This window comes from Lagenorhynchus albirostris, chromosome 19, assembly GCF_949774975.1.
Source record: "Lagenorhynchus albirostris chromosome 19, mLagAlb1.1, whole genome shotgun sequence".
Classification (NCBI taxonomy): domain Eukaryota; kingdom Metazoa; phylum Chordata; class Mammalia; order Artiodactyla; family Delphinidae; genus Lagenorhynchus; species Lagenorhynchus albirostris.
This window is the reverse complement of record NC_083113.1, coordinates 17937068-17955313: the sequence shown is the minus strand read 5'-3', so window position 1 is coordinate 17955313 and position 18246 is coordinate 17937068. Positions and strand designations below refer to the sequence as shown.

General features: G+C 36.6%; 1 protein-coding gene and 1 non-coding gene across 6 annotated transcripts in view; both read left to right on the top strand.

Annotated features, from left to right (window-relative positions):
- The window catches only part of LSM14A (LSM14A mRNA processing body assembly factor), a 56006-nt gene extending 38075 nt beyond the window's left edge, over positions 1–17931 (top strand). The window contains exons 4-11 of one of the 5 annotated variants that reach the window (XM_060129703.1): positions 319–441; positions 5498–5677; positions 5959–6024; positions 9391–9573; positions 9681–9852; positions 10955–11186; positions 13270–13346; positions 16562–17931. In XM_060129703.1, the coding sequence (XP_059985686.1) occupies positions 319–441; positions 5498–5677; positions 5959–6024; positions 9391–9573; positions 9681–9852; positions 10955–11186; positions 13270–13346; positions 16562–16604 (1076 nt within the window). In that variant the 3' untranslated portion in view covers positions 16605–17931. Of the gene's footprint in view, positions 1–318; positions 442–5497; positions 5678–5958; positions 6025–9390; positions 9574–9680; positions 9853–10954; positions 11187–13269; positions 13347–15545; positions 15603–16561 lie in introns of all 5 variants that reach the window. The other 4 variants (XM_060129705.1, XM_060129706.1, XM_060129704.1 and 1 more) reach the window with 4 other exon arrangements.
- On the top strand, positions 7706–7812 carry LOC132510564 (U6 spliceosomal RNA). The gene has a single exon (XR_009537366.1). It is a non-coding gene; the product is annotated as a U6 spliceosomal RNA (small nuclear RNA).
- Positions 17932–18246: the final 315 nt, after the last annotated feature.

Genomic DNA, 18246 nt, shown 5'->3' with positions numbered 1-18246 from the left:
GTACCATTTCTGCTACTTCTCTATCTGATGTACATCCTTGCTGTCCCATCTGTATAACTGTCCAGGAGAGTATTGCATATGTTAAAAAAATTGTTTGCATTCAAAGATGCTGGAGTATATATGGGCTTGCTTTTTATATATTGTCAAAAATTTCTCAAATTATTTTTTGATTCAGTTTCACTAATTTCCAGTATTATTAATTTACACAGGTGCTACAGGGAGGGACAATTATCATTAAAATGCTGTGTTACTTTATATAATTGAAAGGTTTAAAATTTTTAAAAAAAATTTTTGTCATTCAAAAAAACTTTCTTAAAGCTGGAAGCTCCTTGACATCCTTTGGAACAGAACCATCAAACAGCGGTACCCTGTCCCAAAGTAGTGCAGTTGGTTCTGCCTTTACACAGGATACAAGATCTCTAAAAACACAGTTATCTCAAGGTAAGCTGTTTTTTCCTTCAAAATTTTCCATTCTAAATTTCTATAGATAGTAGTCTTTCTCTGAATGTAAGAGCTTTTGCAGCTTGTAACTCATATGTATAATTTCTACTTAGTTCTTTAAAAAAAATTTTAAATTGTTGTTCAATAAGTACATTATTGAATGACTTCCACTGTTCAGACTTTTTATAATTCTTAGATCATAAAACTGAAATGGTGAACATTGTCTAAGTTTGACCTTTTTTTTTTTACAAAGCAATTATATTACTTGTATATAATACTTAAATATTACTGGTCAATCTCAGACTCACCACTGAGGATGAACTATCCTTGATGAATTTGAAATAGTAGCTGAGGAAACAAACTATTCATTATGCTGTTGCATCTTTCCTAGCATCCTCATAGAATCTAGAGCAGTGGCTCTCAGTGTGGACCACTCACAATCAAATCATCTGATCTGGAATGCTTCTTAAAAATGTAGATCCTGAGAACTGCTACATCAGAATCCCTGGAGCTTGGAGATCTGCATTTTAATAAGCTTAAAGGATCCTGTTTCATTTCTTTTTAATTTTGTTTTTCCACCAGCCAGTCTCATAACCTTCAGTGGTCCCAGGATTCTTTATCTGCTGCTAAAGTGGGTGAAACTGGCCCATTGCTTTATATGGATGTTTACTTTTAAATAAAACAATGTAAAGTCATTTCAGAAAGATGCTATTATGATCAGGACAGTATTTTTTAAAGCACTTGAGGGTAAAATCAAGCCAATGCTAAACATAATCCTGTGTATCTCACTTTAGATATTTTGAAATAGTTATAGTTACTTTTATTCATATTGATTTAAAAAAAACTTAATTTTTTAACATTCTAAAGATTTTTGGTAGGTAAATTAGAAATACACTAAGCGCACTGTATAGCACGGGAAGCTATATTCAATATCCTGTGATAAACCATAATGGAAAAGAATATGAAAAAGAATGTATATATATATAAAATATATATGTGTATATATATATGTATAACTGAATCACTTTGCTGTACAGTAGAAATTAACACAACTTTGTAAATCAACTATACTTCAATAAATTTTTTAAAAAAGAAATACACTAAGCACAGGAAGAAAATAAAAATACCTATAATCTCACCACCCAGAAATAACAAATATTTACATCCAGACTTTCATCTAGGTTAACATAAGTGTATATTTGTGTGTGTATGTTATTGGTTTGTTAATTTTTTAAAGATTTCCTTCTTAGAGAAGATATTTAATCTTTTTAAGCTTTAGTGTTCCATACTATAAAACAGGACTTTACTGATAAAACAACAGACTTACTGTAAGGGTTAAATTTTTTTTTAATGTATCAGTGTCCTTAACATAATGCCTGACACATAGAACGTGCTCAGTAGATGTTAGCTATCTTAATTAATAACCAACATTAACCTTAATATTGAAGCACCAGAAGGATTCTTACTAAAATCGTAAGTAAGGATTCCCTTTCTCATTGCTACTCAGCATTGTTCTGGAATTTTTAGCTATGTCAGGAATACATGAAAAAGAAATAAGTATGAATATTAGAATAGCATTATTTGCCAATGCTGACTTCCTACTTGGAATTGAGAATTCACTGAAAAACTAGAACTAATATGAGACTTAAATTAGATAGAGGTAAAATGTAGAGAATAAGTATAAAAATCAGTAGATGTCCTAGGGCTTCCCCCGTGGCTCAGTGGTTTAAGAATCCGCCTGCCAGTGCAGGGGACACGGGTTCGAGCCCAGGTTGAGGAAGATCCCACATTGCCGCAGAGCAGCTAAGCCCATGAGCTACAACTACTGAGCCTGTGCTGTAGAGCCCGTGAACCACAACTGCTCAGCCCGCATGCTACAACTATTGAAGCCCATGTGCCTAGAGCCCATGCTCAGCAGTAAGAGAAGCCACAACAATGAGAAGCCTGTGCACCACAGCAAAGAGTAGCCCCTGCTCACTGCAACTAGGGAAAGCCTTTGCACAGCAGGAAGACCCAATGCAGCCAAAAATTAAATAAATTAAAAAAAAAATAGATGTCCTAAAACCTAACCCACTGATTATTAATGGGGATAAAAGAAGATGTTCACAATGATGAGAAATAGAAATTATATATAAAATACATAATAAGAAATATGGCCAGTCTCTATGATGAAAGATACAAAATATAATAGAGGGACATAAAAGAAGTTACATGTAATCAAAGAAAGATATCTTATTCCTAGATAAAAAGATTTAGTATTAGGAAGACTTTATTTCTCATAATAATTAAATTTACTGTACTTTCAATAAATCTACATGGAATAGTAAGAGAACCTAATAAAACAGATACACAGACTATCTTAAAAATAAGCATGCAAGTATACCTAGATATGTTTTAAAAATAAAAGTAATGAGGGCTTCCCTGGTGGCGCAGTGGTTGAGTGTCCGCCTGCCAATGCAGGGGACATGGGTTCATGCCCCGGTCCGGGAAGATCCCACATGCCGTGGAGTGGCTAGGCCCGTGAGCCATGGCCACTGAGCCTGCACGTCTGGAGCCTGTGCTCCGCAACCGGAGAGGCCACAACAGTGAGAGGCCCGCGTACCGCAAAAAAAAAAAAAAAAAAGTAATGTGATAGGGCTTACCTCCTTAATAAAGTATACATAAAATAAAGCAGTACAGGAATAAATTTAGAGATGAATAGAGCAAAAGTCAGAAATAGATCCAAGTATAAATAAGTAATTAGTATATGATAAAGATATTATTTTTAAATTAGTAGAGAAAGACTACTAAATATTCCATCCAATAAATGATGTTGTGAACAGACAACTGCCTGATCACTTGGAAAAGTAACTCTAGAATCCTTCCCTCATACTTAAGGCTAAAATAAGTTTTGAATAGATTAAAATGTTTTTTAAAAATTTAATTACATATTTATTATAAGAAAGAGGTATGTTTAAATAAAACAATGGGAGAGGCGGCCTGGGAATCTGCATTTTGATTTCACCAGCTAAAATTTTTGAAGTTTATAAAATTTTAACACCTAGAATTTTCTTGTAACTGTAAGAATAAGAATGTGAAGATAACTCGAGGGGGTGTGTTTATTATAAAAGAGCTTTTGAGTTTATTCCTAATATGTCCAGTATCACCTGTATTTCCCTGTTTATAACAAAATTGCCATCATGATGTAGTACCAGACTTTAATTACAAAGGTTTTCAAAATACAGGGACTTACCTGTGGCTAAGACTCCGTGCTCCCAATTCAGAGGGCCCAGGTTTGATCCCTGGTCAGGGAACTAGATCCCACATATTGCAACTAAAAGATCCCGCATACCATAACTAAGACCCAGTGCGGCCAAATAAATAAATATTAAAAAAAAAAACAGCAGTGAGTTATTACTTACTGTGATTGCCCTATCACTTGCAGTTCTGTAATATTGTGAGCCACAGGATCTTAAAGAAAAGCCTTAATGAAGTAAAGTTTTGTAAGTTTATAAGATCATTTAATGTACTATGATAAAATTACCTAAACAATAGGCTTTTCCAAAAACTTAACACTTATTTGACAAATAAATCTGTTTATAAGGTGATAAGTGATTACAAAATGTTTTCTCTTAGACCAAAACTTGTATAAACCACTATGATTTCCCATTATAATCAGTGGGAAAATTACAGTGTTTCTATTAATGGCAGAGTAAACTTTGTCATTAATGCTGGAAATGGTGACACACATTTGTAATTGCATACTTTAGTTAACCATATATTTGGGGAGTATTACTACTAAACAGTCCCTGAAGCACCTGGTGCACAACAACCAATGTGCTGTCAGTACTCACCAGTTCCCCAGTTTGGAGCCTGTGCAGGTAGCACAGGTGGGTAGTAACATTTGCAGCATATTTGGGAATATTTTTTTTTTACATAAAATGAGGACAATTTTTTAAAGCAAAACCTATTTTGGTGCAATATCATGGGATGTGAGAGCATCTTGAGTGGAGATTTATGGCAAACATTAGAGACAAAAAGCATGATGGGAGCACCCAGTGTTACATTCTTCTGTTCATACTGTGACCAGGCTCTGACCTCATGGAAGAAAAAATGGAATTTGTAAGTACAAAACCCATATTAAGCAAAAATTTGCCAAGTGATCATTCAAACAGCAGAGGGTGAGTATGGCTACTGTGTAATTATCTGAAGGGTTTATTTGTTGCTGGCCTTTTAGTATCGATGTTTAATTACCCAAGACTCTAAGGAATCGAAGAACTTCACCTGACTTTCTAGTTCTTTACTTCCTTTATAATAGAAATTTAATGCAGATAATACTTATAGATATAAGGGTATCACTTTAGATATATCTTCAGAAAGTACTAAAAAAGTTAGGACTTCCCTGGTGGCACAGTGGTTAAGAACCCGCCTGCCAAAGCAGGGGACACGGGTTCAATCCCTGGTCTGAGAAGATCCCACATGCCGCGGAGCAACTAAGCCCATGCGCCACAACTACAGAGCCTGCGCTCTAGAGCCCGGAGCCACAACTACTGAAGCCCGCGCGCCTAGAGCCTGTGCTCCACAGCAAGAGAAGCCACCGCAATGAGAAGACCGTGCATCACAAGGAAGAGTAGCCCCCGCTGTCCGCAACTAGAGAAAGCCCACATGCAGCAAGGAAGACCCAACGCAGCCAAAAATAAATTTTAAAAGAAGTTAAAGCCTCTAGAAATAATGGCTAAAGTCTCAGTGTAATCTGGTGGTTGTGGTTATTGGGGAAAGCCTACACCTGACCTGCCTAAATTATCTTTGATAATATTCCTGGGGGATTTTGTACCAGAGTTTTTTTGTTTGTTTGTTTTGGGGTTTATTTTATTTTATTTTATGTTTTTTACTGATCAAGTGACCAGCCCACTAAAGATAAACAGTTTTAAACTCTGGTCTAATGAGTAGATGGATTCAGATTGTGCTGAGGATTTGAATTGGTAGAAGTAAAACTCTAGACCTATTTTTAGGATCTAGGTTATTTTGAAACCCCCAGAGGATAGGGATAGTTTCTTATCTTTTGGTTACGTTTCAGGTCGTTCAAGCCCTCAGTTAGACCCTTTGAGAAAAAGCCCAACCATGGAACAAGCAGTGCAGACAGCCTCGGCCCACTTACCTGCTCCAGCACCTGTTGGGAGAAGGAGCCCTGTATCATCAACCAGGCCTTTACCATCAACCAACCAAAAAGCAATAGAGAATCAAGAGCACAGGCGAGGTAGAATTTTAGCTATTTACTATTTTTTAATTGACTGGTCAACATCTTCCATTCAACTTACTTTCATTAAAAACATTTACTCTATGTAAATGATCCTAGAAAGTTTAAACTGAACTTGATAGAATGTTCAGTCTTTCAAATTTGACTCAAAGTAGTGATGGTGGTGGGGATATATAGATTTTTGGTTTTGTTCTGGGTTTGTTTGTTTTTCCATTTCTAACTTTCCAGAAGTTTTTGATTATGTGTCCTAAGTTAACTGTCACTTTCTGTGTGTTCTATAGCTGAAGTACACAAGGTTTCAAGACCAGAAAATGAGCAACTCAGAAATGATAGCAAGAGACAAATCGGTAAGTTGTTACTTGGATCTGAAAGCTTTATCCTATGCTTTTCAATAGAGGGAACATTTGAAATGTATGATGCATAATTACTATAAAGAAAGAATAGCAAGGGTTGGTGACTATAAAGGAGTAGCACAGGGGAGTTTCATTGTGGTAACAGACGGTTCTTTATCTTATGGTGGGGGTACTGTGGATCTGTATACGTAGCAAAATGTCATAGAACTGTACATAAAGACATACGAAAAAATGAGAACATCCAAAACTGTTGAAATCTGAATATGAGATCTATAGTATAGTTAATTATATTGTGCCAGTGTCCTGGTTTTTCCCGGTTTTTGATAATGTACAATAGATAATCAAGATGTAACTGTTGGAGGGGAAGCTGGGTGATAGGCACATAGGACCACTCTACTTTTATTTCAATTTTTTTTAACCTAATTATTTCAAAAGATTTTTTTTTTTTTAATCACATGTCTGGAATAAACCCTACTTGATGGTAGGCAGTTTTCTATTGATATATTCTTGAATGTTATCTGCAAGTAGGACTTGTATATTTATATTTACATTGTTTTATGGCTTTCTCTTTTGTACTGTCTTTTGTATTTTTTTATGTTTTTGTGTCAGTTTCATGTTAGCATTATAAAATTGTTTTCTATGCTTTTAAGAATGGAATTGGGAGTTCCCTGGTGGCCTAATGGTTAGGACTCAGTGCTTTCACTGCCATGGCCTGGGTTCAATCCCTGATCAGGGAACTAAAATCCTGCAAGCCGCGTGGCATGGCCAAAAGAAAAAAAAGAATAGAATTATCGGGAACTATATTCAATATCCTGTAATATACCGTAATGGAAAAGAATATGAAAAAGAATATATATAACTGACTCACTTTGCTGTACAACAGAAGTTAACACAGCATTGTAAATCAACTATGCTTCAATAAAATAAATGTTTTAAAAAAGAATTGAATTATCTGTACCTTTAAAATTGAGAAGTTTTCTCATTAAAATTAAGCTCTGGGCTCCTTTTTTTTTTTTGAAGTAATTATTCAAGGACTTTAACTTTCTTTCGTTATTATTGATTTAATATGATTGTATACTTTCTTTATCTGTTTTGTAATCTATGACATTTACCCCAAATGCATCCATTTTATTCTTTTCAAATTTATTAGCAGAGAATAAATTATAATTATAAACTCTTCCAAATTAAAAAATAAAAGCAGTGTGTGATCTCTTTAATTACATAATAATTGGAAGATGCTCTTTCACTTAATTTTAGAAAGCTAGATACAATTTTAAGTGTATAAACACTTTATTTCTTCTGTACATTTTTATATGTTTATGTTTTTATTTGTTGTTGTTTTTTGATGTGGACCATTTTTTTTTAAGTCTTTATTGAATTTGTTACAATATTGCTTCTGAGTTATGTCTTGGTTTTTTTGGCTATGAGGCATGTGGGATCTTAGCTCCCCAACCAGGGATTGAACCCGAACCCCCTGCACTGGAAGGCAAAGTCTTAATCACTGGACCGCCAGGGAAGTCCCTATGTGTATTTTATTTGTGCTGTGTGCCATAGAATTACAGAGGTTTTGGTTTGGTGTACTATGTTTCACTTTTTTTAATTTGGAAAAAGAACCCCTCTCTTCTCAAGATAAAATAATTGCCATGCTTCCATCATTCAAAAATCGTGTAAAGTAGTGCACGCTTTGGCAGCACATATACTAAAATTGGAACGATACGGAGAAGGTTAGCATGGCTCCTGCACAAGGATAACATGCAAATTCGTGAAGCACTGCATATTTTAATATAAAAAGAATATGTGTATGTATATGTGTGTGTGTGTGTGTGCGTGTGTGTCTATCTGAATCACTTTGCTGTATACCAGAAACTAATACAACATTGTAAATCAACTATACTTCAATTTAAAAAATAAAATATAAATCATGTAAAGCAATAAATAAAATATCTCTCACTGCCCTTCAAAATTTAAGACAGAAATACTGTGCTGTAATTTCTGGCTTTTGGCCAAGACATTTTCAGTAGTAGAGCTGAATATTTAAACATCCTGCTTGTCTAGATTTAAGTGTCTGGATATACTGCTGTGGGTTTTTGAGGTTTGTTTTCTCAAACTTAGACAATTTGCCAAATTTTAGTGAACAGTGAGCACAAACCTGTCTATTACTCTGCAGTCACTTCTGATCTTTATCAGTATGTGTTAAACATTTCACATAATTATAATCATTGAATTCATAGTGCTTTGTGCTCTATATTTTTCTGTTAACCGACATCAAATACTATTCCATGTTTCTCTTTAATTTTTTTCTTCTTAACTGTTTCTCTTGTGTTGGATATTTGGGTTCTCAAGTTTTCACTATAATTTATGCTACTTTGGTATTGCTTTATCATACCTCATAAATCTTGTTATTGTATTAAATTGTAGAGAAAAATAGATACAGGAAGACTTGAAAAATATGGAGCCATTTAGAGGGAGACAGTAAAGGTGAAGCAGGAAGTGGTTGGAGTGGTTGAGACCATGTACGTCTTTTCTTTTTTAAAAAAAATATATATTTATTTATTTTTGGCTGCGTTGGGTCTTCATTGCTGCACGCGGGCTTTCTCTAGTTGCAGTGAGCGGGGGCTGCTCTTCATTGCTGTTCACGGGTTTCTTATTGCAGTGGCTTCTCTTGTTGTGGAGCACGGGCTCGAGGCGCGTGGGCTTCAGTAGTTGTGGCACACGGGCTCAGTAGTTGTGGCTCGTTGGCTCTAGAGCACAGGCTCAGTAGTTGTGGCTCACAGGCTTGGTTCTCCGCGGCATGTGGGATCTTCCCGGACCAGGGATAGAACCCGTGTCCCCTGCATTGGCAGGCAGATTCTTAACCACTGCGCCACCAGGGAAGTCCGAGACCATGTACTTATTGTCTTTTGTGTTACCTTGCAATTTGTGCTGCTAAATGTTCATCTGTTTTTCTCACTATAAATCTTGATTTCTATGATCCTTTCCATAAAAGTCTTCCTGAATTTTGAGAACCCAATATATATTTGACATTTTGTAGGTATTAGGGATATAAGAAAAACAAAGTAATTTAGTACAGAAGTCTCCCAAATTGTTTGGTTGTATACTGTATCAGTAGCATGTATGAGTGTAAACCCCATAGATATAAATTTCATGTGTGCCATTTATAAATTTCATGTTTATAAATTTTATATGTGCTCTTCTCAGTCTATTATGTATTAAATGTTTGTGAAACTTCATCTTTTTTATATTAAAAAATACAAATATCGTCATGTGCATAGAGACTTGTAAGCATTTCTCTTGTTGACCATAAAGACCACAATAATAGCTTCTGCTCTAAACCAGCTTGTTCTTTCTTTATTAATATAGTTCCAGGTGCTCCTTCAGCTCCAAGGAGAGGGCGTGGGGGTCATCGAGGTGGCAGGGGAAGATTTGGTATTCGACGAGATGGTCCAATGAAATTTGAGAAAGACTTTGACTTTGAAAGTGCAAATGCACAATTTAACAAGGAGGAAATCGACAGAGAGTTTCATAATAAACTTAAATTGAAAGGTGAGTTTTTATTTTTCTATTCAAAAAATACTCTTATTTGACTTGTGAATTATGGATGTTTAGTACAAGTCTTGACTTTTATGGTATGTGCTTTTGTTTTTCATTAGAAGATAAACTTGAGAAACAGGAGAAGCCTGTAAATGGTGAAGATAAAGGAGACTCAGGAGTTGACACCCAAAACAGTGAAGGAAATGCAGATGAAGAAGATCCACTTGGACCTAACTGCTATTATGACAAAACTAAATCTTTCTTTGATAATATTTCTTGTGATGATAACAGGTACAGTCTTTTAAGGTGCTCTTATGCTCTTAGGAGGTTGAAGTGTGAAATGAATTCTTATAAATTCACAAAGTTTAATGAATACTTAAAAATATCTAGGGACTGCCCTGGCAGTCCAGTGGTTAAAAATCCGCACTTCCAATGCACGGGTTCAATCCCTGGGTGGGGGGGCCACGGGTTCAATCCCTGGTCGGGGAACCAAGATCCCGTATGCTGCATTGTGTGGCCAAAAAAAAAAAAATCTAATGACTACAATTGTTTAATGATTTATTTTGCTAAAAGAAAATAATTTATACTAAAATTTTAAATGATATTACTCTTTGAGAAAAATAATCATATACTTTTGTTTGGGGATGCATTCACATTTGAAAATTAGTAAATAAAAATAGAGGCATTCATCTAACACCTAAACACCTTTTAATTTACCCCTCTACAATGTAGTTCAGATGAAGTTTGCTGATACAGTAAAGCTCTGCTATATTGCAGTAAATGTGGATCCAGAAAACTGGTTAATTAAAGGATCCAACATAACAAACTAAGAGTTCCAGGGTTTCTGCTCCCTGATCCTAATCGTCCTCCTGGCTGCAGTTTGGTGCCACCTGGTGGCAGTTTTCTACTTCACTTTAAACGTGGATGGGGATGATTCTGAATCCTCTGATTATCTGGGCTGTGGGCCAGCAGCAGCAATTCAGACGCTTCAGGCGTCAGGTTCAGAGCTTGGGCCAGGAGCATACTAGGAACTCAGGGATCTATCCTCCATCTCTTCACATCCTGAGACAGGGTTTCCTTTCCTGGCTTTGCCCTTTCTTCCTTTGGGGCTGATTGGAGGGTAGAGTCAATTGCCAATCCCATTTATTGGGGCTGTTGTCAGTTTCTTTGTATTATCAACTGCATTTGCAAGAAGCTTAATACCAGTCATATTTTCACATGAATTATAGGAACATATTGCCATGGACAGCTTGTGATGACTTAGATAAGGTGCTTATTTTTATTTGATTCTTAGGAATTACTTAGCCTTAATTTGGGAATCAGTGCTACATAGTTTTGCTGGAAAATGTTCTTTAAAACTTGATACACTAAAGATTATTTGTTCTCATAATAGAGAACGGAGACCAACCTGGGCTGAAGAAAGAAGATTAAATGCAGAAACATTTGGAATCCCACTTCGTCCAAACCGTGGCCGTGGAGGGTACAGAGGCAGGGGAGGTCTTGGTTTCCGTGGTGGCCGAGGACGTGGTAGCGGCCGAGGTGGTAACTTTGCCACTCCTCGAGGATTTCGTGGTGGATTCAGAGGAGGTCGTGGGGGCAGGGAGTTTGCAGATTTCGAATATAGGGTAAGTATTATTATGTGCTTTGGCGTTGGCTTGCAGCTGTATGAAATTCAAAATGTTTTAAACTCTTTATCTATTAGAGGTGAATGTTTTTAGGGCGTTTGTATAACTTCCATTTGACTTTTCAGTGGAGGATGTACCTGATTAGGATATTTATATAATTTTAAGGAGCAGTAACTTCTTGGTTAATGAATCTAATTCTTTTTTAACTATTTTCTTTTCAGTTGGAGGAAGTAAAGAGATAGAAATGTGATATTCTTTTTTATCTTTCTGTTATAAAACCATGGTTTCAGATTTAATGGACTGGTAAAATTTCTTCCAAAAACCTGTTAAGAGACTGACTTAAGATTAATTTCTTTTCCTTAAAAAAATTTTGTTGTTGTTGTTGGAGGCACAGGGGATCACTAAAAGATATACGGTACAGAAAAGAGCCATATTGTATCACCTTTATTTCATATTACAAAGTATGCTTCAATACCAAGAGAATCTAGGAAGAACATATTTAAAGGGGTCTTTAAGTCAGTGTTACTATCCTAGTCATCGATTTTAGGGATAGTGGAGAGGAAAGTATATAATCAAAGAAACGATCAAAGTCCTATCATAAAGAAGTCTACTAGGAATTACATAGGGCAGCTAGAGACAAAAAGACCGGGACTTCCCTGGTGGCGCAGTGGTTAAGAATCCGCCTGCCAGCGCAGGGGACATGGGTTCGAGCCCTGGTCTGGGAAGATCCCACATGCTGCGGAGCAACTAAGCCCGTGCGCCACAACTACTGAGCCTGCATACCACAACTACTGAAGCCCGCACACCCTAGAGCCCTGCTCTGCAGCAAGAGAAGCCACCGCAGTGAGAAACCCATGCACTGCAATAAAGAGTAGACCCCGCTCGCTGCAACTAGAGAAAGCCTGCGCACAGCAATAAAGACCCAAAGCAGCCAAAAATAAATTTTAAAAAAAATTAAAAAAAAAAAAGAAAAGGAAAAGAAACAAAAAGATCTACTAGCAGGAATTTCATTATTCAGTATTTAAAACTGGTCATTGTTGAGATCCCTCTTGAAGGGTCATTGTTAGTGGCTTTTGGATCTGTTCTGTTAATTTTGATGCCTTTAATATTGTGTCATCACAGCCAAGGCTGCTGAAAATTAGCCTCAGGTCGTTAGCTCAGGATACCCAGCCACAGTAGATGCAGCCTGATGTAGCTTCAGCACTTCTAACTTGGAAAATGGCCATTCCAGCTAGGGGACTGTGTCTTAGGAACTACAGAACTCCTCTTCCTTGCCACTATTACTCCTCTTGAGGTTGCCAGTGACCTTTGCTTATAGAATTCAGTAGCCTTTTCACAAATATTTGCCCTTAACTACTCTGCAATATTTGACACTGATAACTGCCTACCCAACGTGGAGTCTTTCTTCCTGCTTTTTGTTTTTTTAACACTTTTGATATTTTTCTCTTTATGAAAATAACGTATGTTCCTTAACACAGCCTATATATAAGGTGCTTCATGATCTGCCTGTTTCTCCAGATGAGAGGTCTAGTACTTGCTCTAGATCTTGTTGCCAGTGGGACTGCCCTTTTCTTCATTCATTCTGCTACACATATGTGGGTCTTCTTGCTCTTGTTTAGTGCCAAGCTTATTCCTATCTCACGACCTTTTTACCCATTCCTTCTGCCTGCAGTGTTCAGTTTGCTCCATTGTGTTCATGTTTGCACTCTAGCATAGGCTCGAGCTTTCCCTCTCTCCTCTCCTGCAGCAATTTCCCCCTCCCCTTTCTGAGCTTGTCTATTCATAGCTTCTAATCAGTTTTTCAACTTGGACCTTGTATGCTTTCACTTACATTTTTCTATATTTACTTGCATTGTGTCCTGTGATCAACTTAAACTTAACCTTCCTCAGAATGTCCTCATCATCTTCTCACTTTCCCATCATCTCAGTTTGGTATTCTTTTGTCTCCCAGGCTGTGGAGGTATCCATGATCATGGGCCATTTCCACATCACCACGTTCATTCCTTTGAGGCGTTTCTGCCAACTACCATAATAACCCACTGATTGGTGTTTAGACCTTCAGTTTCTCTTTACCTCACTTCAGGCATATCAGCTACCTGTTGAAGAACGTGTGGCAACTCCTGTTGAAGACCACATTGAGTCAGCTTGGTTTGAGAAAAAGTACGTTTAAATTAGACCTTGATCCTGATGAGAATTTTAGTAATTTTTGCTAGTATGACCTCAGTTGAGTTGTTAAACATTTCTGGCCCTCAGTTTTGCACAGTTTTATTTCAGACACACCATTAAAATCTCAGAGGTGGAAAGCATCTGAGAGTTGTGACCTCCTGGCCAAACCAAAAACCTCTTCTGTTGGTATCCTTTATGAGGGCTGGGAACTTATTACACTTTCTAAGAGCATCCATCCCACCCCAAGGGTGCTCTAATTATTAGGATTTCACAGACACACACATAATTTGAAAAAATCTTTTTCCCTCTACCTTCTAAACTTATTAGTTTAACTCTATCCTTGTCTATACACAGAATATATACTCTTCTTCGTAATGATTTTTCATATATTTGAAAAAATTAGCTGTCATGTTGTGTAAGACTGGATCATTAATTCCCTTTATCTGAGCAGTCATCAGTAAACCTTTGAGTAACCACTGTGTGCATAGAATATGCACTTATTAATGCAAACCTTCGTTTTGAGGCCGTGTCTCACTGTTCAGCCATTTTGAGCCTTTAGTTAAAACTCCTATCATATATATTGTAGAATTAGAATGCATTGCAGAGGTTGTCTGCATGAGTCTTTATCCGCACTAATGTATCCCTGACAGATAGTTCAACCTCTGCTTGGGTGTTTCAAGGAGTGATAGATTCACTAGACCTCAGGCTGATGGCTAGAAGGTTCTAATGTGACGTTGCACTGCCTGCTCATTTTACTCTGTAAGGGTCCCACTGGATATATCCAGCCCCATTTATTATTACCCTTTAACCTGTCCGATTCAAGCAGTTGACTCATGGTCATCTCTTGTACACACTGCTTGATTCCAACTCTGACTTCATTCATTGACCAAATATATTGAATTCTTCGCATATGCCAAGCTCTATGCTGGACATTGGTGGTAACAAAACACATGCAGTCCCAGCCTTCTTGATGTTTATGGTCCAGTGGGAAGACAGACCCAGCTGAAAGACAGGGGCTTCCTTTCAGTCTTGCCTAAGGTTTGCTCTATCCTTAGAAACTTCTCTTCCTTCCTCCACTGATTTCTTCCTTTTCTGACCTCCTGTGGTATCTGCTTTCATCACCACACATTTTACGTATACTTATGTTCCCTATTTCATGTGTTTTGTTTTGTTCTGCATCGCCAACTAGATGGGAGCCTCTTGGCATTAGTGGATATGTATTTTACTTTTCTTTCCACCAGAACACCTATCTCAGCATGGAGCCGTAGTGGGCTTGAAGTAAGTACTTAGCATGTTGATTAGGAATAAGTTACTTCAGTGAGGCTGAAGGTCCATCAGTGTGGCTAGCCATTGCTTGTCCATTCCAAAGTTGAATGATCCTTCTGTCTGCCACTAGATCCCGGACCTTCTCAGCAGCCTGTTCCTTCTAAATCATAGCATCTGGCACCTTTAAAGGTGGAAGTAGTGATTGACCACTATTACATAAAGGAAATTTACCTTCTAAGATTATACTTGTTTCTGAAGCATCTAATACTTCTCAGAGATGAAGTGCAGTGGCATTTGCAGCAGCCTTCATGTAATGGGTTAACTTTGTTCTTTATGCTCCACTGACATGAACATTATAAGCAGATCTGGTTGTTTAATGAAAACATGGGTAAAGATAGGATCATATATTTTTTTTTAGAACTCCTTAGAAATATCAGTCAAACTAGAACTTCTCTCCCACCCTACTGCAACAGATAGTTAGGAAACCAAGGACCCAGAGGAGTTAACTCTCTTGATCTAGGTATAAGCTTAGCCAAAATTTACTCTTCGGCTTCTGAGTTTTCCTTAGGATAATGGTAGAAACATAAACTTGTGGTGAGTTTGGTCCTATGGTGCTTTTTCTTTTCTTTCTTTTTTGGGGGCTGGGAGATCAGGCTGGGGCTAATGAGAGAGTGGCCCACTCCTATTTTATACGCTGCTGCTAAGGAGGTTAAGCTGCCATGGTGGGTGAGACAGGTTGCCTTTCATTTGAGTCTGTGTTTCTTCAGAGAGGGTCCAGAGACAACAAGGTATCTGAAATGACTCAGCATGGTACTCTCTCCCTTTCCCCTTTTATTTTCTCCTTTCCTTCCTGCTACTTCTCTGTTTCCTTCTCCCCTTTCCCTCCCTCTTTCCCTTTCTATCTCGCTTTCTTTTTTTACCTTTCAGAAAATCACAGCTTTTGAACCCTAAAAGGTCTGGATTGATCATACAGCTTTCTGAAAGGTAAAAAAAAACACAGGGCATGTGAAGGTTGGCATTGGTGGGGGACAGACATCAGGATCATCTTCAGCTTATTTCTTTCTGTATCAACTTACACCATGCCGTTTGTATTCTAATTTAATAACATTGTACAAATGGTTTGGTGTTGTATACACAGATAAAATTAAGTTTTTAACATAGGCAGTGTGTATTTCTAACAGTCAGGGTGAGAATCAGCAGTAAAAATCAGGTAGCAACTAGTAGCAGCTAGTTGGTAGCAACTAGTCCTGAGGAAAAGAGAAGCCCTTGGCTCTGTGTACAGGCATTTGGTTTAGGATTAATCTCACTGGAAAACTAGAGGCTCCTTGAGATTTTTATTGCTTTCTCCCTGGTTGCTTTTAAAAACATTTCCCAGGCAGCGCTCTGATTTTCAGAACTTATTTCAGATTTAAAAGTCATCCTTTTAAAATGAATTTCCAAATCATTGCTTTCTCCTGACATGAAACTGTGGAGAAGAGAAATGTTATTTTACCACCTGGATATTTTATTGCATAGTAAAGATATCAAAGACTCGGGAATTTTATTTATCTTCTTCCAAAAAATGTTGTCAGTTGTATTTGATGAGTTTGACTACTATGGTGAAGGCTTAATTTTTTTTTAAATTATTAGGACAGCACCAAAGGTAGTAGGGTGTGCCTATATCTTAGCAGGGGGCCTTCTTGCTAGGACAAGCCCACAGCACCACTGCTTTAACCTCTACTAACTGGAAAATACACTTAACAAATAATGAGCTACTGCTGGGTATGTAAGTTATAAAAAGTGTTTCCTGGAAATCAGTGAAACGAGTTTATACATGAAAGTAAGAGGAGGATATATTTAAAGGTTATGAAAAATATACTTAAAATAAAGCAAATTTAAAAGAAATACTTATTAATAAACCCCAGTAGTTTGAAACATGAGCTAATTTTTTTTTTCCTTTTTAGAAAGACAACAAAGTTGCTGCATAGTCTGCAAACAAGTCTTTGAAAATAGATGGATTTTTAGCTCTTCGTGGTCCTGAGAATTGGTTTCAGTCTTTGAGAAGAATGAAAAAGTGAATTTGCTGTATATTTGTCACCAGCACTGGGTTTTTGTTTGTTTGTTTGTTTGTTTTTCTGCTTAATTTCAAAGATACAATACAGTTAATTTTGGGGGTGGGAGGGAAGGCTCATCTTAATAAATGAGCATTAAATATATTTGGAATAGCAGAAGGTTAAGTAATTTCTTATGTATAGTTAAACTAAAGCAGTACTCCAGTGGAACTTATAAGTATTTTTTCATCACTGAAAGGATTTTTCTTATCACTAAATTGTATTTGGCAATTATTGTGAGTTGCCTGCAGATAGGGCCGTGTTACTGTTTTGAGCCACAGAAGGAAGGGTCTGTGTGTCTATGTGTCTGTGTGTCTGTCTATATCTTTCTTTTTCTTTCTTTCTTTCTTTCTTTTTTTGGAAATCCTGTAATAACCCTTCTGAGGTAGCTTATTTCGTCAATTAATTAGGGTGCTGGATGGTAGAGAATTTTGTCAGTCAACTATGTACACACAGTAAATACTGTTTCTTAGGCAAAGGTAACTTTTTTATATAGTTGTAAAATTCCATTATATTCCATTGCCAAAGAAACATTAAGAACTTTGTATAGCTGTATAAAAAGCAACTAATTTTTTAAAGAATAAACATTTTAAAGTCAGCAAACATACTGTGTCCTTGCAGAAGTTGATGTGCTGAGGAGCAGAAGTATGGGTGGGTCTTTTTTTCATAGCTTTTCAGGCTTAAGATTGTTGATTTTGATTTTTTTTTTTAAATGTTTGGAACGTAAATGAAGATTTGATACATTCTTTCATTATCTAAAAAGGGTAAATTACTTATGCTCATTGTAAGAACTTTATTTTGTAGCAAATGGCATATCACAGGATTTATCCACATAATAGATATTTTCAGTATACAAATGTAAATAATCATAGATAAGAATGTACTTAGCTGTATTTTCAAATAAGTAACCCCCCCCCTTTTTTAAGACAATAAAACTAGGTGTCAATTAACCTGTTCTTCCTGATATGCCTGGAGTTTTGTTGTGATACCTTGACTCTTTCCATTATATTTCAAGATGATTCAGAGTGTTAGAAATTATTTTGGCAACCTATAAGATATCATAACACTGGTCCTTAGGCCTGTGACCCACAAATGACTCAGTATAGAGTTAATTGCTAAAATTATTAGTAAATCTTTTTGATATTTTAAGCTATAGTGGAAAAAAAATCTGGCCACTTTGTGTTTTTATGAAGGCCGTGGAATAAAGGGATCCAAAGATTAAATATTTTCATCTATTTTGATTTTTGTTAACTTTCTCCTTAAAATATTCAGTAGTGATAAAGATATGGAAAATTGCACTGTAGGAGAATTGGAGTATATAAAGGTGGTTGATAATTTTAATTTTATATCTTTTGTGTAGCTCTACAAGAAAATGTTTTGTAATTTGGTTTCATTATTAAGGTCCAGTACTTGGCAGCCATAGTTTAGATAATATTGTTTAATACTGTTTGCTCGCATGTTAACAACAAAATCTTTTGGAGGACCCATAAATCATGGCATTGAACACATTTCTGAGGCATTCTGAACATCAAAGCAAG